Raw genomic sequence first — 24,518 nt, 5'->3', positions numbered from 1 at the left:
GATATATTACGGTCATACACTGAAAAATAAATTAAAATCAACGTGAATATACAGTGCCGTGAAAGTATTTGCCCTCTGTCTGATTTTCTGCATTTTTGCATAAATTTGACACTGAATGTTATCAGATCATCCACGAAAACCTAATATTGGATAAAAGGGACCCTTAGTGAACAAATAACACAAAAATTTGATACATATATCATTTATTTATTAAAGAAAGTTATGCAACACCCAATGCCCCCGTATGAAAAAGTAAATCACCCCCTTAGACTCAATAACTGGTTATCCCACCTTTAGCAGCAATAACTGCAACCAAACGCTTCTTGTAGTTATTGATTTGTCTCTCACAGCACCGTGGAGGAATTCTGGCCCACTCCTCCATGCAGAACTGCTTCAACTCAGTGACATTTGTGGGTTTTCGAGCCTGAACTGCGCGTTTCAGGTCCTGCCACAACATCTCAATGGGGTTTAGGTCTGGACTTTGACTAGGCCATTCCAAAACTTTAAATTTCTTGTTCTTCAACCATTCCGATGTAGACTTGCTTGTGTGTTTCGGATCATTGTCTTGCTGCATGACCCAGCTGCGCTACGGCTTCAGCTCACTGACGGATGGCCTGACATTCTCCTGTAGAATTCTCCGATACAGAGCAGAATTCATGGTTCCTTCAATGCAAGGCGTCCAGGTCCTGATGCAGCAAAGCATCCCCAAACTATGACACTACCACCACGTTTGACCGTTGGTATGAGGTTCTTACTGTGGAATGCAGTGTTTGGTTTTCACCAGACATAACGGGGCCCATGTCGGCCAAAAAGTTCCACTTTTGACTCATCTGTCCATAGAACATTGTTCCAGAACTCTTGAGGATCATCCAGGTGCTTTTTGGCAAACTTGAGACGAGCATTCATGTTCTTCTTAGTGAGCAATGGTTTCCGCCTTGCTACTCTGCCATGAATCCGATTTTTTCCCAGTGTCTTTCTGATGGTGGAGTCATGAACACTGACCTTAGCCGAGGCGAGAGAGATTTTGGCAGGACAGCCAATCCTGGGAAGATTCACTACTGTCCCAAACTTTCTCCATTTGGACAATATGGCTGTGACTGTGGTTCGGTGGTGCCCCAGAGCCTTAGAAATGGATTTGTAACCCTTTCCAGACTGATAGGCATCAACAACTTTTTTCTGGAGGTCTTCAGGAATTTCTTTTGTTCGTAGCACGATGTGCCTCTAGAACCTGTGTGCTGACAACTTCACTCTGATGGTAAGGGCCAAAGTTAGTCAGATTTATATTGGGTAGGGCTGGCACAAATCAGGCCTGGTTGTTAACCAAAGTACTCAAACAGCTGACCCTAATTATCCCTTTAATTGGGTTGAGTTAACTAGGGGGGCAATAACTTTTTCACACCTGAAGATTGCATGTTTGATTACCTTGCACACCAAACAAATGAACGAAGCACCAAACTTTGGTGTCATTTTTTCTCTCAGACTCCCTCTATGTACTACTACAACCCACAAAAAAATCTGACCAAATACAAGGTGAAAAATGTGCAAAAATGAAGAAAATCAGACAGGGGGCAAATGCTTTTTCACGGCACTGCATATAGTAGTATAGTAGACATTTCTTAATTTGGGCATATTTAAAGTGTTTAACTGGAAATGGTTACTCAACAAGGAAGGTAATTACCAATTCCAAAAAAAGAAAACTATCCAACTATAATTAGATCATATTAATGTTATGAAGAGCATGAGCTGTCGTGGCAACAAAGAGGCACCTGTTGCATTTGTTGCTAAAGGCAAAAGGCGTTGGTTCTGCAAATTCCATAACCTTCCTCCTAATTATATAATCTGGTAACTTCAACAAAACCTTAACTTTGCCACTCTAACACAGCTCCCATACTGTCAAACTGCAATCCACATGGTCAACACATTATTTCTATAATGTGCAGACAATCACTTGGTAGGTGCCTTAAACTAGGACAGAGGAAATCTACCCACACTAAACGACTGAATCAACATTAAGTTCTTGTATGCAGTGTTTATTTGGTTAATAGGCTGGGGGTAGAATAAGCAGTACTTTACTGTACCTTTATTAAAATCTGTTTGGTGGAAAAATAGTTTGCTACTCAATTTGTTTTAACTGCTCAGAACTTGAATACTGAATGTTACACACTTTTCTAACTTATGCTGGTCTATTAAGCCTTTCTTAAAATTCTCATCTCAAGCTTCTTAAGTGAAGAGTTGAAAATATACAACATTTGTAGACTTAAATATGTAGATTACACTTCTGAAAAGATTACTACAGTTTCACAAAATAACATGTATATTATTCAATGCTAAAATACAATCATCCTATAGTGTTCAGTATGTCATCTAATTAGGTAAACTAGAAAATGCATGTGCTTTTTGAATGTTCAAGATGACCAAGTTAGTTGGATGGGTATGATCTGTATGCTGGATCTATTTATAAACACATATCCAGCAGCAGTCACTCTTACCTTTTAGAATGTAGTCCGTCAGTAAGCTTGGCACTTTATCACTGTCTTCTCTCATGGCATGAAGAACTGGATTAGAAAATAAAAAGCACACATTAGGCATGGAACATGGAAATATAAAAACGTTATGTCAGTAACATGTATCCCCGCCACACCATTAAATACAAAATGATATTAGTCTTGTGAAAAAGTAAACCATCACTAATTTTAAAAAGTATAACACTTTATCCACAGTAGCTTTGTAAACTTTGAAGCTTTGTTTTGAAATGAAAATACATGTATGCACATTTAAGACCTATATAATGAATGCAATTGCATGACAGATAGGATTTATGAAAACATTAGGTCATTACCATATGGTTCCCCAAAATAGAAATGTAACCATTACTGAATGGGTTTTTACATCCCAAAGACCCGAAATCTGAATAAAATACAGTGCACTTTATAGTTGAGGATGACTTGATTCTTATAAGCGTTTGATTCTTAAAAGCAGACCGATATGATTACAATTAGCAAAAGCGTGCCTCCACACATAAGCAATTTAAATACAGTATACAAATGTCAATGGTGCTCAATCAAAACAAGTCCTTCTGGGTAAGCAACTTGTTATATCATCATGATTATGTTTACTCAAGGCTGCAGAATCCTATTTTACTACAGTATACTTGAGAAGTGATCATCTCGTGAGGGTGCCTAGTTTAACTGCTGTGCAGTGTTACGTGTAATGGCCTTTGAATTAAAATGACATTACAGTACAGTATTTTACTGTCAGGACTACCACTGAATTTAAGCATCTGTGGCTTGCTTTTTTTTCCAGTTGCGATGCAAATCTCAGTTTTTCACTAAGCGGAGATGCAAAGCTCCGCAACCCTCTCCCACCCCCCCTCATCGCACCCCCCCCCCCCCCCCGCCACACAATAACAGTGGTGTACTTGGTATGTATTCAATTAATGTGTATTCACTTCATTGAAACAAATATTCACTAACGGTGAACACAAAAAAACATACCTTCACAATGCAGTGGCGCAGTCACTGTTTGAATACTTGTCCAGTGTTCCCTGCACCACTGCACGAGCCACGCTGCATACATGCCTAATCATGTGAGATGTGATCAAATTTTAATTCAAAAACAGCTTTATTGGCTGTCAAGTCATTGCACTTGACACAGTACAGTATTACATGTCGTCAGTTTGCCCCAAAATTATTCTTAGAAGTGGACTGCTTGATTCTTACAAGCAGATTATTTTACATTGGTTAGTATAGGAATGATTTTGTCCCAGTGGTTTTGTTCACTTTATGTGTTTGATTCTTATAGAGTGCACTGTATATCAAAGCTGCTTGCAGAGCCTGTGACGCACTCATGGCTTGCCCCTGAGGGCATAAAAAGACAGCACTCTGTGTCTGAAAGACACCCCACTTATACCCGTATTGGGAATGGGTGGACGCTGCTCTGGCATTTTGCAGGGTGTCAATAACCCTATTGGACAGACCCAGACGGCTCAAATGCAGCTGTTCAGGAGCCAGACCCAGAGCTGCAGGCTTGATGGTTCGGGATGCCATGTCCCCTGTGGCTGACTGAGCAGGTTGCGGTGCTTGGGGAGTCTCCACGGTTTGCCGATCAGGAGTTGCATCAGGACTGAAAACCAGAGTCTCCTGGGTCAACAAGGCCTACTAATAGCACCCTGGCCCGGTCCTGCCTGATTTTCTCCAGACACAGCGGGAACATGGTGAGCAGTGGGATAGCATATAACAGTTGCAGGTTCTCGTGTGACCAGAGCAAAAGCTTGCGGGCCACGCGAGGGCTCCTACCCAGCTTGTGGCTTGGCCTAAGGCTTCTGCCTCTTCGCCAGGCGGCAGAACCTATGTAGACTCTGTGTCGAGCAGCCGCAGGCCGTTTCTGAATACCACCCCTGGCAGCAGGCTGCTGGGGCCTAGAACGCTAGTTTGCTGCTGGTTTGCGCACTGGGGTTGGTTGCTTGGGAAGCAAGCGCACCAGCTCCTTTGTGGATTCCCACGTACCGTGGGAGCACTGCAGCACCTTGTCCACCAGGGGACCAAAGGTGTGGCATGGTGTAATAGGGGCATCCAACAGTGGTGGTTTGTCCCCATCAGGCACGTGTGCCTAGGAAAACAAAAGCTGCCTGCATGCAGCTACCAGCGCAGCCAGGTTTCAACCTACAGCCTGCCCGTTCAGTACTGACAGATGGAACAGGTTCTTATTAACCAGGTACAGCTCATCCAGTTCTTCTGGTGAGAACCTGTGGCTGTCGGAGGGACCTCAGCAAAAAGGACTGGTAGGCTACCACAATACTATTAAAGTTGCCCAGCCGTGTGGCAAACGCACTGGCTGAATAGGTACGTTTGAGGATCACCTCCGAGACCTAGCACTGTTTGCTGGGGCAGATAGTGTCCTTGGATAGGAACGCTAAATTAGTTGCTTGTACGAGCGCTACAATTGAAGCTGCGCTGCCATCCACAACAATAAAAGCTACAAATACAGACCTAAACTAGAGGAAAAACTCACAAATCTTTTATGCTGGTTCCATTTCTAATCATTTTACTCATACAATCAGTACAACTAATCCAGGGGTGTCAAACTCCAGTCCGAGGGCCGCAGGTCTTCTGGTTTTCATTCCAGCTTAAGCGCTCAATTAACATAATTGATCTAATTATTTGTTGAATTTGACATTTCATATTTTTCAAGGTCTTTTATAGCTGATGGTTTTAGAAATGCACTTGATTCAAGGTACACTACCTGTGAAACATTTTGAGACCTGAAGAGAAGAGTTAATGTGTCTAATTAATCAAATAATTTAACCAATTAAGTAATTGAGAGCTTGGGTGGAGCAAAAGCCAGAAGACACTGCGGCCCTCCAGGAACTGAGTTTAACACCACTGAACTAATCAATACTCATCCCCTAAGCATGGCGTATAAGCAAACTTTTTTTTTTTTTTAAACATGTGACAAAATAGGCAGTTCAAAAAATAAAACATCAATAACAATAATAATATAAGGAATAAACTCTCGTGGCAAGATAAATGACGAGACCGAAGGTGGAGGATCCACATCACCAGAAACCCGAGATACTATAACAGGCTTTTCATTGCACTTTGGTGTACTTTATTTGTTATAATTAGTTGTAGCCGTTTACATCAGCTTGAAAAAGTAGCACATATGGCCATTTCCCTGCCCTTGTTTTTTGTAATGCTTTTGTTTTGCCACTAAACTTTCTTGTTTTTGTGAAGTCTGTTTGGTTACTGTAGTAAATTGAACTTTCATATTTGTGTCGTGTTAAATACTTTTCTTTGCTTCCCAGTATACCATATGTTGTCGAGTTGCTGTATTGGTATTTGATGAATTTTTCCTGTTTTCTCCATTTTGTTCCAGTTACGCTTTGACTAAAAGTTTTACTAAATGTATATTACTCAACGAATGGGACGGAATTGGATGTGCCTGGCCCGAGACCAAAAGGCTTGGGTACTCCGCTGTGGTCTGCGTCGACCAGACTAATAGCTGGCGACGATTGACAGACCGATTGACGGATTGACGGACATTACTCAACGTCTTTTTTCTTGTGGCAGCATTTCCTGATTTTCAACGAGCACATCTCTGTGTTTCATCAGTAACATTTTGAAATCTGCTCATCATTTTCATTAAACTGCCAGTTTGTGTGTTGTTGTGAAGTCAGTTTGGGTCTGGGAGTAACTTACCCTCTAATTTTAACACTGAGAGTAAAATGTATTTTCAGGTAAAATGCAACATTACCTTGAAGTCACGAGTAATCTCGATAAATACTGTACAATCTTTAATGCTAATGGGGTAGGCATTAAAAAAGAGCCTTCCATTTTAACTGCAATGTTACTTGAACTACTGTACAAAAACACAGTATTAAAATAAAAACTGCTATTCTTATTCACTTTATTGTCCACAGCCAATATGACTTTGAAGATAAGCACAGAAACAGAACTTCTATCTTAACATTACATTCTTAAACTCAGCGGACATGTTAAAACTTCAATATAAAGCCATACAGATAAATAAAATAAGGAAATCCATTAATACGTTATAAAACAGTTTGTTTAATATTATAGGCACCTTTTTTTAGCGGTTGCCTCCGACAATGATTCCAGTCAGATTTGTAGATGGACTGGGGTGTCGTGTTTATGCTTCAACCTTTGAATTTCTTATTCTTACTGTGATTGGCTGCAAAGACAACAGGACTAGCCAGAGATTGGAGAACATATGTTGGGTTGTTTTTTCTTGTGTAGTTTCCTAGTAACTGAAGACATTGTATTCTGGGAGATGTAGTTGATAGTGGAAGTTTTAGGGGAGGCAGACAAGCTGTGCAGCAAAATTGTTATGCACATTTCTACGTATTAAATTAATTTAGTGCATATTTCAGTCATGCTTTTTTTTTTTAAGGGTGTTTTTTTTAGTTAATGAACTGTTAACAAACCTTGTTAATTTTTAGCTAAGGGTTATGGGTTGGGGTTAATAAACACCTGATTTAATTTGCTAAACATTACTACTGTAACAATTTGAACCGACTTCAAACATATGATCGACTGGACATTGATCATCCATAGGGCTCTGGTGTTTGGAGCTTTAGTTGGCCTATTATACATTATTAACTAACAGTTAACAGAAAATAAATAATGTGCATTAACATGTTTGTTTATCAGCTGTTTATTAACAGTTAATAAACAAAAAAAAATGGCCCTTAAAATAAAGCGTGACCCATATTTTGTTTTTTCAATGCATAAAAACAGCAGGTACGCAGCTTATCTGGATAGCTGCATGCGAGTCCACACTTATGAAGACAAAATTGTGAAAATCAAATGGTACGCACAGTGCGGAACTGTGCACCCTATATGGGGTGTCCATAGACTGGGAAATAGCAGGAGCTGTAGCTGGGTGACCCCAGGACGACTGGATTTCAAACAGAAAGTCCAGGTGCACTGGGGGGGACATCGGAGAGGTGATAGGCTCGTCATCAAAGATGGACTGCCCTGTCTCACGTGCTGTAGACCAGGGCACTTGCAAGACTGCAGTAGCCCCTTTGATCAGTGGTAGAAGCTCTGCCGACAGGGGATGTGCTGTCTGATGCAACGTCCTCAGACGGGAATGCCAGCTCCTGTTTGCCCAACTCCTCAGGAGGGGTGATGGACAGCATGTCATCATGCTGCTAAGTTGCGCTCTGAGCCCCCTGGGACCCCAAGGGGACAGGCTGGACAGGTGAACCTGAATGTTCATGCAGTAACTGTGAGCACCGTTCCATGGTGGGAAACTGCTGCCCAGAGCTTCTCCATCTGCTCAGAGTCCGCCGATCGCTTGGAATGGCGACTCTTCTTCCTCGGAGGAGAGGCAGAGGAGGATGAGAAAGACGGCTTCCTGCGTGGACTACTTTCCCAGGTGCGTTGTCCACTCTTCCTTGGCACAGAGCCATGTGGGGAGGATGCAACCACCTCTCTAACAGAGGGCAATGGGGAAGAGCACTGTCCAGGAGTGAGGAATGCAGAGTGCTTTGTAGAGATGCAAGAGAGACGTTTCTCCAGCGTGTGCTTGGATTAATGTGCACAAAACTTGCAGAAGCTGCGGTTCACCAGTCCCTCCTTGCTCTGGCCCCAGGCATCTGCCGTGCTTGTCCTCAACAGGCAGACTGGCCTTGCATGTTTCGCAGGGATAAACCCAGGCATTATGCAAGTAGCAATGCAGTGTACAGTGACACTGTACAGGTGCTGCCTCGGGTCTGCTTAAAGACAGCAACGGCGCTGTTCAAGACCTGAACAAGCCCGCCTTGTACCGGACCGGGGATGTAAGCCCTGGTCAGTAGTGGGTCGGAACCGGGACAGTACCAGGACAGTTCAGTACCGGTTCAATGACTGTAGCACCAGGTCGGTACGGTACCGGTGCGGTAACCTCGGTCCTGGGTCGATGACCTTGTCACCAGTACGGGTCCACCAGTTCGCAGTTACCGCGGGTAGCACTGTACAGGAATGCCCACCTGTGCAAGCTACTGGCAAAACCACTCAGTCAGTACGCACGATGAACTTACAGCCCTCATAATGGTGATGCAGAGCTGTCACCAACAGGCTGTAGTGCACAATATAATTCATTTTAAAAAAACGATTATTGTGTAAATAAATTATCGCATACAATATGTAAATACAATAGTTAGCGAAAGTCATAAGCAGCAAGTACTTATCTGACAGGCTCCCCCTGTCAGGTCAGTCTTGAAAGGAAAAATACAAGCGCTGTCACTTTATGCCCTCGGGGGCGGGGCATAACAGCATCTCAGCTTTGTTTCGGGTCTTTAGGAAGTACATACCCATTTGGTAATGGTTACATTTTGTGCTTGAAAGAGAACATGTTGTTAGCTACAACCACTTTAAGATATCCTTATCAATTTCAACTGCATTTAATATACCGTTCTCTAGATGCATGTAAAAATGCCACATGGACATTGACATTTTGGCAGTGTGGGGTCCTAAAATCTGTTGCATAGGAAGTACATGTATAGTGTGGTCACGGTGGAAGGATAAATTGGTTTCACATGAATGAAAATAAAGTCTGGAAAATGAAATGATCTGCAGCAAAATGGTGAATAATGGTAATGTTGTCCTTGGTGTCATTTTTTTTAAAGGCTTGGTTATTATTATTATTAGTCTATTTAGCAGACGCCTTTATCCAAGGCGACTTACAGAGACTAGGGTGTGTGAACTATGCATCAGCTGCAGATTCACTTACAATTACAATTACCCCCTGTGGCAGAGTGGTTGCAGTACTGACGTCACGGACCAGGAAGAAGCAATACAAAACAAAGGCAAAGGTAGGTAGGGGAAACGAGACGCGTTTGCGCTCGGGTTTTAATAATAAATCAAACAATAAACAAAACACTTTATACCAAACAAAAGGGCTCGATGGCCAAAAATACATAAACAAACAAATAGCGAGTGGTACAGCGGTAGCAGTTGCTTCGGATGTCTGATCTCGTTCCAAACCGTCCTCCCGTCTCTAACTCAAAGGCAATATCTCCCTCTAGTAGCCTGGAGCTGGTTATTTTAAACTGTGGCTGGAGCCTTAATTAATTATCAATAAAACAATTACCTTATTGACACAGGTTTTTAAATTAATAAACAAAACGAACAATAAAAACACGGCTTTCCCACCGTCAAATACAAATATAATAATAATAATAATAATATTAATAATACAAAATATACAAATAATAATACAGGGACGAGGTGTACCCCATCACACCCCCTTTAACCCTTTGCGGTCCATTTATTAATCGCGCGTCAGGCAAGCCAGGTATAATTAATTTTCACACGCGAAGTTAATTTTATATGCGCTGTTTAAAAGTATTTTTTTCACAGTCAAACGTGTTTAAATGGCCCTGCATATCAACAAAGCACACACTAGGCATCTCCAGCCCCGCCCCACCCTTTCGTTTGCTATAGCGTTCACCTATGTAAGAAATAAATAATAATAATAATAATAATAGTCGTACATACCGATCGATCATCTCCGGATCACTCGTTTTATCACCAAACTCCTCAATAATGCGATCCAAGTCATTATTTTATTACTATAACATCTGAAAAAAGCTCTGCAAATGTCCATGATAGTCTCAGTGCGCTGACGCACTCAGCAAGCTTGTTTACTATGAACGCCCCATTATCTGATACCTGATACCATGTATGACTATTCATGAAATACGCCTTTTTTTTTTTTTTCCCCGACTTGTCTCGGCTCCTGTCGCTCCCACTCGGCAATTGAATGGTTTTCTCGGCTTTTTCCGGAGAAAAAACGACTAAACACCCGTTTATTGCGTTGCTATAATGATGTCGGACCCAGTCCGACAAAGGACCTGTGAGGAATAATTGCAATGTCGGACCCAGTCTGACAATGGACCGCAAAGGGTTAAAAGTCACACATGCGTACCAAGTGCATAATGAACACTGCTGTTCACTTGGAAGGATATCAGTTAATTAGGGACAGAGTTCAAAACCACTCGATCCCACCATTTCAGAAGGAGAGTCCCTTGACATCCATTTAAATCAGCACTGGTTCAAACCATTCTTATTATGCGACCCTCAACTCCCAACTATAAAAAATAAAAATAATCAGGTTTAATTAAATTTGGATTTACATCTTCTTATTACACCTCAATCCACAAGGAGTTATCCACACCAGCTCTTGGATACACACAGACAATGAAACAATAACATTTCCTGAGTCCCAAGAGTCTTGAGTTAAATCCAAGTGTTGTGTTTTTTTAACGGTGTATTATGGGTATCTAATTTTCTTCAACTAAAGCAAAAAAAGATTTAAAAAGTACACATGGGACAGAAAAGTAAGCTACCAAATGCCTTTTGCTTGCTTCATTTCAATACATAGTCCTACACAGGTGTTTGGTGTAAATACATATTGGGCAACTCCTGTGCACTCTTGCTCACTACTTGCATTCAGTGATTATTCTGCATTTTTCTTGTTTAAGTCCAGCGTCCTTCTGACTTAATGCAGACTTTTGGAATGCTTGTATTTTTAATATGCACTACCATACCACAGTGATGCCCACTATTCTGCATATTTTAAGCCGATACATTTTTGTTGCTCCCCATTTTACAGCCAACTAACAACTACTCTAACTATTACTGGCCTTTTATACAACCAAATCTCGTGACATACCCCACATGGTTCAGGTTCTAGAACACAGCCTCATGATACTTGGTTCCTTGCTCAATGCAATAAGCAACTGAAATTCAAAACTGTATTGAATGTACAAAACAAATAAAAACACTAATGATTAACACTGGGCAGCTGGAATAAAAATAAAAAAAAAAACATATATTGTACTGCATTTTTTGTATTTAATTTGCTGCAGTGGTCTTAGCCCAGAGTCTTTTCCCTTTCCATCAACCTTAATTAGCTGAGTGAATTATCCAATTCCTTTCCTACAGAGATAAGGGGCCATCTATTGTGGCACAAGGCTTCAATTAATTTGGAAGGCAGAGCAAGTCATGCATGTTTCTCATATGAGAAGTGCAATCAGACACTGCTAGATTCTGCAAAACTTATCTGTCTGTCCATGTCCCACCCCACCCCACATCCAAGTATGTAGTTTAGACAGAGGCCCACTTAAGGTTAATCAAAGTACACATCAACAGCACCCATAAGCTTAATCTTTAAACAGCATTTTCTCATTAAACTAAATAGTGTCAATTTAATAGTATGTGTTTCAGTGTTGGCAATGACCAAGAGAAAAATTGCATACTAAAGCAAGAATAGGTAGTAATATGCAATACAGAAAGCTGAAGGTGGAAAGAGGGACCTTTTATTTTTTACACAAAGCGGTTTCTTCACCCAAGTGGTTTATAATTACAGAAAGGACCAACGTTAAATTCTGCAACACAGAACCTTAAGATGTACACAGTGGCAAGTTGCTCTTGACTTAACTTACTTTTGGTGAGGATTTGAAGATCTTCAACAGACGGTGGTCCTCCCTTTTTCTCATAAGGAAGGACTGTAGTCAAATACTGTAATAGAAAGAGGGTTTGTTAGCAGACAGACTTCTCTAATTTATTAATTTTCTGTTCCTTCTGGGGTTGCTATCCACCCTAATTAACAACCAAGTAGACATGTCCACTCCACGTAAAGGAGTGAACAGAAAACCACCGTAGTTAAAAGAAAAAGCAGAAGGCTCAAGCAGTTTCTTGGGTTTTAAATATTTAATAAGGTAATAATTCAATATGCAATAAATATTTTATTTTAAACTGCTAAAAATATATATCTTAAGCTTAACACAGGGGGGGAGCAATGTAAGACATAACCAAATGTAAAACAACTGTTACAATAACATTGTTTTAATTACTACAATGGACAAATGAGTTAAAAACAAGAGAATATACAAAAAAAAAACCATGTGCACTGGTTTCCCCCTAAGGCAACAGCGTTCTGCTATTCCATTAACTGTACCTTAACTATGCCTTTATTTGCAAAGTAAAGAATATGTTTCTTTACAGCTTTTGAGGAACTATAAATAAATTGGAGACCTCCAAGTATCTGCAAGGAAATACATATTGTAATAAGGTAAAATGAAACAGGTGTATACAGCAAGTCTCTATGAGTTGTTGATCAAACACAAATGACAAAAGATAAGAAAAAGTAACAATCTGTGTTACAAACTAACCTGATAATCAGAATACCTGGCCAAAAAGAACACTTGTTTATAATGGCACTTTGCAAAATAGCTGTAAATGTACTTGGAAGATACATAGGACTTCCCTGTACACTAGGACAAAAGCAACAAGCTCGATTTAACTTCCTAACCGTGCTGTCTTCTCGCACAACAGTTTCATGACCGATTAAGCAATCCATTTACTATTGACTTTCAATTGTGAAACAAGCACTGTGCAATGCTGGATGTGAAAAGAGTCACTGTCAACGCACCTAGTTATAATACAGTGACCAGTACAAACTTTTTTCTAAGATGGTCTACATAAGCCACCTACTCACTTGCTCCATAACATTTATGCTTAGGCAGTTTGTTGTGTAGTCAGAGCAATGGGTTGGGTAAGAGCAGAAGGTTGTTAGGGATCTCATTGGATGGTTCTCCCATTCAGCCCTGCTGTACACTGGGGAAGGCAGAATGCAACCACATTCCCTTCTTAAGTTTCCTTTGTACAATGAGATGAGCCTTGCTAACAGTTCTTGTTTATCAGCCTGCATTTGCATGTAAATGGCCTAAACACTGTGTAGAGGCAAGGCATTAGTTTCAGCATGCACAGAAGGAGCAGTGTGCTTTGTGGAATAAAGCAATTGTTGTTCACAACCTTTTTGAGAGGAGGCAAACTAAATGGAAGTAGTGCTTCTGAGAGATATGACTGAAATATCGAAGAGCACGAATAAATAAAAAAAAACAAAAAAACAACAAACACTGAATGGAAAGAGAGGCACCTGTTTCTCCCCGCCTGAGTTTCCAAACGTTTGGCGGAAGCCATTCTGAATGACATTTGAGATTCCCTCCATGCTGAAGCGCTGGAAACAGTGGGAAGCAGAAAATGAAAGGATAGAGAGAAACAGAAAGAGCATATGACATTTCAAAAGTAGAAAATGTGAGACATGGACTCACAAAAGCAGTTAGGAGTTGGAAACAAGAGACATGCTCTACTGTACATCTACTCTGCAGAACAGAAGTAAAAGCACCATATTTTGTTAGGTACAGTACATGCAAGACATTCCTAGTTATCATTAAACATAAAAGCACATGCATCCATGACATCAGTCAAGTTTCTTCTGGAGACAAAGAGATCACTAGGCTGGTTATCCAAGGTTACTGCCCCTTTTTCCCCTTCACTCACTGTCCCCATTAAGTCCTTCAGTTTGTCCTCGATACAAAGACGATTGATTTATTAGAGATGCACTAGATAAAGTATGTACAAGTAGATGCGCAAAGATTAGAGAATAAAAAGGTTTGTTTATACACCATATGCTTAATGTTGAACCAAATGAATAATTATTTATTTTTAAACCAATAATGTACATGGGGGATATTGTGAAAGGCAAGTTTAATCATTTGAGATGCAATTTGGAGGTATGACACAGGCCCGGTTTTTGGGATGGAACCGCATAACAGTCTCGCGTTTTGATTGGTCCATGTCTGTCACATGAATATGTCGTCACACGAGTGGAAAAGCGTGCAGGCATTTTTAACATTGTGATCAGATAGAGAGAGTGAACTGCTTTCCACAACCTTACCATTAAAATATAATGTGGTATTACACTGTACTGATATTACAAACTATGAGGAATTACTTTATATAAATTATCATGTTATGCACGAATGTAAGAATTGGCTTTCTGTTGTGGTGTACTTTTTTCTTTCAAGTAGCATATATCTATAATCGTTTTTGCGATATATTTTAATATAAAACATATACGCTATTGCAGTTTTGTTACAGGATACATTAGTTTATCTCTAATGTAATCACAGTTTTACATATAGACTGCCCCTGTTTTCATTTACGTCCCAAATTTTGGGCCGCTTTGCTTTTCAGATAATGTCCCAAATTCTGGGCCGCTTTGGTTTTTAGATAACGTCCCAAATTCTGGGCCGCCTTGGTTTTTAGATAACGTCCCAAATTCTGGGCCGCTTTGGTTTTTAGATAACGTCCCAAATTCTGGGCCGCTTTGGTTTTTAGATAACGTCCCAAATTCTGGGCAGCCTTAGTTTTTAGATAACGTCCCAAATTCTGGGCCGCTTTGCATTTCCAAATTCAGCCCAATTTAGGGGAATCAGCTGACAGCCGAGTTTCTAAGTCATGCATGCACAGTTTACCATAAACTGGATCGTGAATTCATTTGAGAGTAACCCTTAGTACATTAATCAAAGTTCATGTATTTTTTACTCTCCCCAGAAATCTTTTTTTTTTTTTTTAATGAAAAAAACAAAAATGTAAATGTTAAAAAACGCATTTCTTATTATATGAAGAAACTACAATGCACTGAAATAGATACATGAAAATTAATTTAAGCAGTCGTTTTCCTTTATTAAAGGCTAATATTATTTTTGGGAAGGAACGTGGTATTCCGAAAAAAAGGACATCTCGTTTTCTTATGTAACGTCCATCAATATATTGTAGTGTTTCAGGTTCTTTTTGGACAGAAATGAGACTGCAACTGTGAGTAGATGAAGGCCGTTTATTTTGACAATAATTAAATAATCACAAAATAAAATCATAAAGTGAGGGAAAGGAGACTGGGAGTCGAAAGTGAAAATAAATGACTGTAGTAATTTTTCTTTTACCCTACGCTTCCCAGTCTTTTCCCCGCCCCTCTTGTGCGCAAAACCTGAACTCCAATTCCCCCCCACACACGTGTACCACCATGCAACCCTGGCACGCACACACCACCATGCAACCCCTGCACGCATACACCCACCATGCAACCCCTGCAGGCATACACCCACCATGCAACCCCTGCACGCACACACCACCATGCAACCCCTGCACGCACACACCACCATGCAACCCCTGCACGCACACACCACCATGCAATCCCTGCACGCACACACCACCATGCAACCCCTGCACGCATACACCCACCATGCAACCCCTGCAGGCATACACCCACCATGCAACCCCTGCACGCACACACCACCATGCAACCCCTGCACGCACACACCACCATGCAACCCTGGCACGCACACACCACAATGCAACCCCTGCACGCATACACCCACAATGCAACCCCTGCACGCATACACCCACCATGCAACCCCTGCACGCACACACCACCATGCAACCCCTGCACGCACACACCACCATGCAACCCCTGCACGCATACACCCACCGTAGCAATTCTTTGCAAAATATATTTTCGGGTATTCAGCCCCATTCATGTCTATGGCAGTGTTATAAAACACATTTTCAGGCATATCTCTCGAACCCGAGCACGTAGAACCACCATTCAAAGTGATATAGACTCGGGGGAGCACCCCAAACCACCCCCTAAAAAGGTGTGGTGGTTCACCCAAAAACTCATGTCATGACGAAAAAATTCACTTTGCCAAGCCGTCCTGGCATTTGAACCATGAAAATGGTGACTCCTTGTGCGGGCCACAACGCAAAAAAAAAATCAAGTTCCTAACCCCCACAGAACCCGAGATACGCTCTGTCAAAAATGTCCAAAAACTACCCTTTTTGGGGTCATATCTCCATGACCCCGGGGCCTAGAAATCGGGTTGAACTTCCTAGGGTCATGTCTGGGGGTCCTCTTTCACAGGGAGCAACCCGTTTTCAAATGCTACATTTTCAACAAATTTTCACATTTTCAGCATGATGGCATGTCAAGGTTGTATTTCCAATAGCTTTTGAGCTCCAGGTTGGCAAAAAAAGTCTAAACTGGTGTCCTTTCTAGCTGGGGACACGTCACTTGGAGGGATCGACAGGGGCCCCGAGGTGGACCTCCATACCGATTTTCAAGTCTTGGGGACCCCCGGAACCCGAGATACAGCACCCTGAAAAATGTCTATGGGAAATCCCATTATAAAACCCCTTTGGGGCAACGCCCACCATCTGGCGGTGGGGTGGCGTTTGAACCCGTGGCTGATGTCTTTCTTTAGCTAAGACTCTTGTGCACGCAAAGAATGTCCTGAGTTTGTTGGCCCAGGGGTCGTGGAGATACGGGTACGATAAGAGACCACCCCCTTGCCTATGGCAAATCCCATTATAAAAACACCATCGGGGTAAGGCTCAGCTAATGGCGGTCGTGGGTCTTACGAACTCGAAGGAACCCATTTTCTTTAGCTAAGATTGTTGTGCATCTAAAAAGAGTACAGAAGCACCAATTTAAGTCCATTCCAAGTGTTTTGTGATCACAGTATCAGCCTGAGTGTATCGGAGCACAGTTTTGCACCAAAAGCGAGGGGAGGCGAAAAAATGCACTATATACCCTATTCTTTAAGATATCACTTTGCACTGCAAATTTGAGGAACGCAACCACTTAGCAACTTGCAAATTGGTACTGCAATTTAAAGGCCTGTAGTGTCAGACTAGTAGTGCCTAACTGATTCAAGTGTTTTTGGAATGATTTGTTGTTTTGTCCTAAACCAGCAGTTTGTCACCCAGATTTATTAAATAAACGTGGGGGGGGGGGGGTCATCAGATTATTCACCTGTGTTGAAAACTGGAAGAAAGTGGGCGGCAAAGAAAGCTGTGGAAGATGCAAAGGCTGCCCTTCGAATTGGTGATATCATGGGGCAAGTTCAGCATGGAAGAGGGGGTCTTGGTTTCAGTTCAACTCCTCCTACATGGCACAAGGCGGCCCCAGCTCAAAGGAGGAAGCTGGTAGTCAACGAGGTGCAAAAGCAGGAGGAGAGGATGAGGTGTATAAAGGCCATTTCCCAGGCCAAACAGGGAGAATGGATGAGATGGGAGAGTGTGGAACAACGCAAGATTGGCTGGCAAGACCTATGGTCAATGGAACAGAGCAGGATCAGTTTCCTCATCAGGTCAACATATGATGTTCTCCCATCACCACAGAACCTAAACCTCTGGGTAGGAGAGGATCCCTCATGTCCTTTGTGTTCATCACCTGCAACATTAAGGCACATTTTGACAGGATGTAAGGTGTCTCTTAGCCAAGGACGGTTTACTTGGCGCCATGACCAGGTGCTGCGATGTTTGGCCTTAGCATTAGAAGACAAGCGTAACATGACCAATAAGTTGCCACCTGTTCCATCAAAACATTACACACAAAAGACAACATTCCTCCGCCCAGGAGAGCAACCACCAAGAAAAGGTGTTAAAACCAATCCTCGCCCAGGACAACTGGAAGCTGCTAGAGACTGGAATATGCTGGCAGATATTGGTCAACGGCTTATTTTTCCACCTGAGATTGCCACCACTAACCTTCGACCAGATATTGTCTTGTGGTCTGGATCAGCACGCCTTGTTCACCTGGTAGAGTTAACAGTGCCATGGGAGGATGCTGTAGATGAGGCGTATGAGAGGAAGAAACTGCGGTATGCTCAACTAGCCACTGAAGCGGAACAGCGAGGATGGAGAGTTCGGGTTTACCCAGTGGAAGTGGGTTGTCGAGGATTTGTGGCACACTCTACAACCCGGTTTCTCAGAGACGTCGGATTCAGTGGCCAAGAGTTGCGTCGCACAGTGAAGAACTTATCTGAAGCAGCAGAGAGGAGCAGCAACTGGCTGTGGTTGAGACGGAAAGATTCTGGCTGGGGACAGGTAAGTAAGCTGGGCTGAGTTGAGTGGGGGACGGAGGGGGGTGATGCTGGGACGCCAGAATCACCATCGAGCCCTCTTGAGGTGTCGTGGGCTAGTCGACGAAACACTGAGGATGGAAGGTGCCCACTTGAAAACCCCAGAGATGTACCCTACTTAGCTCAATCCAGATGGTTGTCATGCTGATGCGCTGGGGAGGCCGCACTTTGGTTGATCCCCGGAGCCAGCATCGCAGCCGTTGTGTGTGCTGATGCGCCAGGGAGGCAAAATAAGCTGATCCCTGGAGCCAGCATTACACTTCAGCCATTAACACCAGACAGAAGGATATCTACATCATCATATGGAAGGAAACGTAAATGGAGGGAGACACATATGGATCACATTAGTTTACTGTAAAGCTACGTCTTAGTTGGTGCTTATCTTGGCGAGAGCCGAGTTCAAATCAGCATGAAGTTTTAACATCTACTCTCGTGTAATGGAAATCTTCTCCATTTTATTGTAACTGAGGTACCATTCAGTTGAGCGAAAATTGTAAAGGGGTACTCGAGCTGAAACCTCCAGATAGAAGGGCTACAGTTTCAAAAAAAGGTTGAAAACCCCTGACCTACAGTATAAATGATCAGGAATAGATAAGGGAAATGCTGACTAATACAATACAATAGGATTTATTTGAAGTTGTTGAAGGGCACTGGTCTCTTAAACCCAGAAGTTCTGATAAACCCCTATGCCTCACTATATATTGATGGACATTACATAAGCGAATGAGATGACCTTCTTTTTTTTTGGTATACCATGTTCCTAAATGTTTTCTGAAGAGAGTAAAAAATACATTAACTTTGATTCATGTACTCTTAAATGAATTAACGGTCCAGTTTATGGTAAACTGTGCATGCATGACTTAGAAACTCGGCTGTCAGCTAAGCAGAATATCTCAAAAACTGGCCTGAATTCGAAAATGCAGAATTCGGAACGTTATCTGAAAACCAGAGCAGCCCAGAAATTGGGATGTTATCAAAGCGGCCCAGAATTTGGGACGTTATCTAAAAACCAAAGCGGCCCAGAATTTGGGACGTTATCTAAAAATCAAAGCGGCCCAGAATTTGGGACGTTATCTAAAAACCAAAGCGGCCCAGAATTTGGGATGTTATCTGCAAACCGAATCGGCCCAGAATTTGGGACATTATCTGAAAAGTAAAGCGGCCCAGAATTTGGGACGTAAATGAAAACAGGGGCAGTCTATATGTAAAACTGTGATTACATTAGAGATAAACTATTAAAATATATCGCAAAAACGATTATAGATATATGCTACTTGAAAGAAAAAAGTACACCACCACAGAAAGCCAATTCTTACATTTGTGCATAACATGATAATTTATATAAAGTAATTCCTCATAGTTTGTAATATCAGTACAGTGTAATACCACAATATATTTTAATGGTAAGGTTGTGGAAAGCAGATCACTCTCTCTATCTGATCACAATGTTAAAAATGCCTGCACGCTTTTCCACTCGTGTGACGACATATTCATGTGACAGACATGGACCAATCAAAACGCGAGACTGTTATGCGGTTCCATCCCAAAAACCGGGCCTGTGTCATACCTCGCAATTTGAGGTGGTGTAAATGTTGCCACAACCTAACTGACAAAATAGGTTTGCCACTATTAATGAATGTTAAAATTCTCCTCTGCTGTATAAAGATACATAGTTGTTAATGAGCAATGTGTGTACCAACATCTTTAGTAAATAACAAAATGTGAAAGTATTACAAACATAGTTTACGAAAAAATAAATAAATAAAAAAATAAAAATGCTTAATCCTGTTTTTTCTTTTTTTCTCTTTCTTTTTTTTTTTTTTTTTTTACTGTACTCAGGACAGCTTTGTCTGGCATCAACCATGAGAGAAAGTGCTGCTATTGTTGAGCCTGCAGGAACAGCCAGCCTTTCTATCACTGCCACCTCAACCAGAACCAAGTGCATTTTTCAAAGCAATGCATTAGCTGAATAGACAAGCTAAATTTGAACTAAAGTCACTGAAAATCTCTTTTGTGACTGGGTAAAAGTTATCCAGTTTAGGTAGTTTCCTACTTTTTTTCTTATGGTGTTTTATGCTTCTTCAATATAATGTATTAAAAAAGAAACATTTGCCCTTTCATACAATGTAAGACAATAGTAAAAACAGTCTCATAAAAAACGTATTTTTGTATGAAATTGAATGTGATTATGGGACATTGCAAATGAAACCTGTCCCAGCAGCCAACCTTCATTTGAATGTAGCGTCAGTGGGCTATGCAGTACTATCTGAGATCCAGATGAATAGTGGGATTGTAATCCCCTCACTGTCTTCAAAAACATTGATGGATTGCAGCAATGCGAAGCAAATGCAGTTTATCCTCTGTCCTTTGGGTGCTTAGTCTGCAATTCAGAATGGGAGCCTTCAGAAACAGAAGCACGTGCTTCTCTTTGACGTTTTACACAAATCCTTCTGCCCACCAATCTGCAGAAATCTCACATTTTATGAACTCATCCAAACACAGACACACAGTATAGGCCAGCACTATATCACACAATGCTCAGATGCAAGTTCCCTGCATACATTATATCTAGGGGTGAGCAATTTTTGAAAAAAAACTTTGTCTAAAGGGACAAAAATAGAAACATCTACTTGTCCGTCTTAAAAATCCATTGCCCCCTCTCCGTCGTACAAAACACACACAAAAAAGTAGAATATAACTTGCAGGATTTTGCTTTGTGAGCACAATCAATCAGTTAGTGATTAATAACCATTTTTGCTTCATGAAATTTAAGACAAAAAGTGGCAATGGCAGCATTATCATTAGCACTAGGTTTACACAGCTCTTTTTAGTAGTTTTTTTGTTTATCCTGGCTTTTATTTCCTGAACCCAAGTTGAAAAGACAGTTATTTCCTAATGATTTACGCCATCTGTTATTATACAACACACTTTTACCTCTCACACATAAAAAAATAACGCAGCTGCCTTAGTTTCAGGAATAATGGCAAGTCATGATGACGTAACACTTTACATAACTAACCATACAGCCTTATAAAGACACATGGGAATACAAACCATTCACATTACTGGTCAGTAGTTTTTACAGTGCACAGTATAAATTGCTTTGCTGGAGAGGACACATCTTGTGTCTATTGGAGCCCTCTGAGTGAGGCCAGCACTGGGCACAGCATATGCAGCTGTTGCTCCCTGTCAGACTGGAAAGGAGGGGGATGGAAAGCCTCCAATTCCACAGATTGGTTGACATGAAATGCCGAGATAGTCTTTGGCAAAAAAGCAGGATTGGTATGGAGCGTAACCTGTGTTCTGGCTTCTGCAAATATTAAGCATGCTTTCGCAATTGAAAATGCCTGTATCTCACTCACCAGCTTTGCAGAGGTGATTGCAAGCAAGAAAGATGCTTTGAGCGAAAAAAATCTCAGCTCAGCTGAACGCAAGGGCTCAAATTGAGGCTTTATGAGTGCATCTAGCACCACATTAAGCCTCCAGCGAGGAACAAAATCCTTCATAGGCAGCCGAAGCCACTGAGCTCCTTTCAAAAATTGCCCTTCCAGGAAGTGAGCTCCGGGGGGGGGGGGGGGGGGGGAGAATGGGGGTAGATTTTGACATGGCAAGCTGAAATAGCTGCCAGATAGACCTTTAATGTAGAGAGGGATTTCCCTTCGTCAAACAGGTACTGTAAAAATTGCAGTACAACTGCCATGGGACAAGTCGTGGGGTCGAACCCACGAAGCAGACATGATGTCTGAAAGATGCCCCACTGTACCCTACTGGAAACGGGTGGACGCTGCTCTGGCAATAACCTTATTGGACAAACCCAAATTGCTCAAATGCAGCCGTTCAGGGGCCAGACCCAGAGCTGCAGTCGGGATGCCATAAGGTCCACCATGCCTGACTCAGCAGATTGCGTCGCTTGGGCAGTCTCCACGGCTGGCTGGTTAGGAGCTGCATCAGCGTTGAAACCAGTGTCTCCTGGACCAATAAGGGGCTACTAGAAGCACCTTGGCCCGGTCCTGCCAGATGCTCTCCAGACACAGCGGGAGCAGAGCGAGTGAAGGGATGGCATATCACATTTGCCTTGGCCAAGGCATCTACCGCCAGTGGGTCCCCGTCTCCTATTATGGAGAACCAGAGGGGACAGTGGGTCGATTCCTTGGAGGCAAAGAGATCTATCTCTGCTTCTCTGCTCTCCCAAACCTCTCTGAAATGAGGCTCACAACCTTAGGGTGAAGCCTCCACTCTGAGGCGCTGGGAACTATCCTTGAGAGGAGGTCCACCGCCCAGACTGTTACCCCACGCTGGGGGACTGGCGACCTGAGGCCACCATGGTGGTTGATGTAAGCCATCACTGTTTCATTCTCTGTACGGACAAGCACATGTCTCCCTTGAACCTCCTAGAAAAAAATGCTACGAGGCCAGGTAAACTGCCTGCAGCTCTAAAACACTGATGTGGAGACCCTGCCATGTGGGGTTCCCACACACCTTGTGCACCCCTGCCATTCCATACAGTGCCCCAGCCCAGGCCGTGGTGATGACCTCCCTTCTGGTGACACGTCCCAGTGCTACGCCAAGGCGTACATGGGTTGGCTGTTTCCACCAAGAGTGTGCCTTTAGACAGTGATGAGACACTGTCAACAGGCAGCTGAGGTTTAACACGTGTTGAAAAACCCTGCTGTTGAACCAGGCCTGCAGAGGGCGCATGCGCAGACCCAATGGAAGGGTCTGGGAAGCTGCTGCCATCAAGCCCAGAAGTTTCTGCAACGTCACCATCGTGTTGAGCTGAAAGACCTCCAAACAGGTGGCTATTCTCTGCATTCTGCCGTACGACAGAGTGGACAGCATGGACCTGGAGTCCAAGCAGACTCCTAGATAGGAGGCTGTCTGAAAAGGCGTGAGCTAGCTCTTTGCATGAGTCACTGTAAGGCCCAACCATTGAAGGTGGCTGGTGACAAGTTCCGTGTGGGCCTCTGTCTGTGCTGGAGACTGGGCACAAATGAGCCAGTCGTCCAGATAATTGAGTAATCTGATGCCTCTGAGTCTCAATGGGGCCAGGACAGCTTTCATGCACTTCGAAAAGGCATGGGAAGCTAGAGAGGCCAGATAAAGGTTGACCTGTCTGAGGTCGAGGATTGGTCTCAGGCTGTGCCGTTCTATGAGATTGCTGAGGCCTTGGGCACCAGTTTGCCGCTGGTTTGCGCACTGGAGGTGGTTGTTTGGGAAGCAGGTGAACCAGCTCCTTTGTGGGTTCCTGTGAGCGGCGAGAGCGCTGCAGCATCTCGTCCAGTCTGGCCAATCTGCACTTGCAGCAACCCGGGGCCCCAAGGGGACAGGTAGTGCCGAACGTTCACACAGTAACTCCGCAAGCACCGTTCCTTGGTGAGAAACAGCTGCCCAGAGCTTCTCCATCTGCTCTGAGTCTGCAGATTGCTTGCAGCGGCGACTCTTCTTCCTTGGGCATCTAGCAAAACCTGAGACACTGAAGAGATTAAGTCCTTCTGAATCTCAGAGGTACCCGAGAATACTGTGGCTACTGACAAGTGATTGCTTAACATGCTGTCGTAGAAAGTATCAGAGAAAGTAATTCCACAGAATTACCTCTATTTGAGGAATTGGTTCATCGTTCCCTCTGAAAGCCAGTTGTTGGTGGCTCATTATGATGTATTGTGTATCCCTTCACTTCTGCTTATCCATTTGAACATCAATCCGGGGTTGTCCAAAGGTTTTGAGTGTTACGGTGGCTCACAAGTGACTTTGGGAACGCTCATGTTTTTGTGCTGACTTCGTTAGAATCCTAGATAGCTGTAGCCTGTGCTGTTCCATATCACTTTTTCTGGCAGTATTTTTATTTTTTTTAATTGACAGCTACCGGTAAGCCACAGATACCTTTAATTTAAATTTTGGAAGTGGCGAGTATATCCCTTCCCTTCCTGTGTCAGTTCGGGTATTTGTGGTATATAACAAATCTCCAATTTTTTTTGAGAAAGTTCTTCTTGAAAATTGATTTGTAACCAAAATTGACTACGTTGCCTCCGTTGTCCGATGACATTTTTTATTTGTAAAAAGTAAATTGAAATATTACTTTTATGGCGACTCGCTTAGTAAAATCACTAAAGCCATACTGTACCTTTAAGTGTCAATAGAAAGAAAAAAAAAAGCTGAGCCTAAAAAAAATTGGTTATTCCAAATTGGGGAGAAAATGATAAAAAACAAAAAACAAAAAACAAAAAACAAAAAAAACAAACTGGTG

The 24,518-nt window shown here is 42.4% G+C and overlaps 1 protein-coding gene across 3 annotated transcripts in view; it reads right to left on the bottom strand.

Annotated features, from left to right (window-relative positions):
- The window catches only part of LOC117403063 (fasciculation and elongation protein zeta-2-like), an 88,538-nt gene that overhangs the window by 5,795 nt on the left and 58,225 nt on the right, over positions 1 to 24,518 (bottom strand). For 2 of the 3 annotated variants that reach the window (XM_059024358.1, XM_034004943.3), the window contains exons 6-8: positions 13,447 to 13,527; positions 11,951 to 12,026; positions 2,490 to 2,555 (exon numbers count right to left, since the gene is read on the bottom strand). In XM_059024358.1, the coding sequence (XP_058880341.1) occupies positions 2,490 to 2,555; positions 11,951 to 12,026; positions 13,447 to 13,527 (223 nt within the window). The remainder of the gene's footprint in view (positions 1 to 2,489; positions 2,556 to 11,950; positions 12,027 to 13,446; positions 13,528 to 24,518) is intronic. The other variant, XM_034004946.3, reaches the window with a different exon arrangement.

The sequence above is a fragment of the Acipenser ruthenus genome, chromosome 5, assembly GCF_902713425.1.
Source record: "Acipenser ruthenus chromosome 5, fAciRut3.2 maternal haplotype, whole genome shotgun sequence".
Taxonomy (NCBI): domain Eukaryota; kingdom Metazoa; phylum Chordata; class Actinopteri; order Acipenseriformes; family Acipenseridae; genus Acipenser; species Acipenser ruthenus.
The sequence above is the reverse complement of the archived record's forward strand: the minus strand, read 5'-3'. Positions and strand labels throughout refer to the sequence as shown.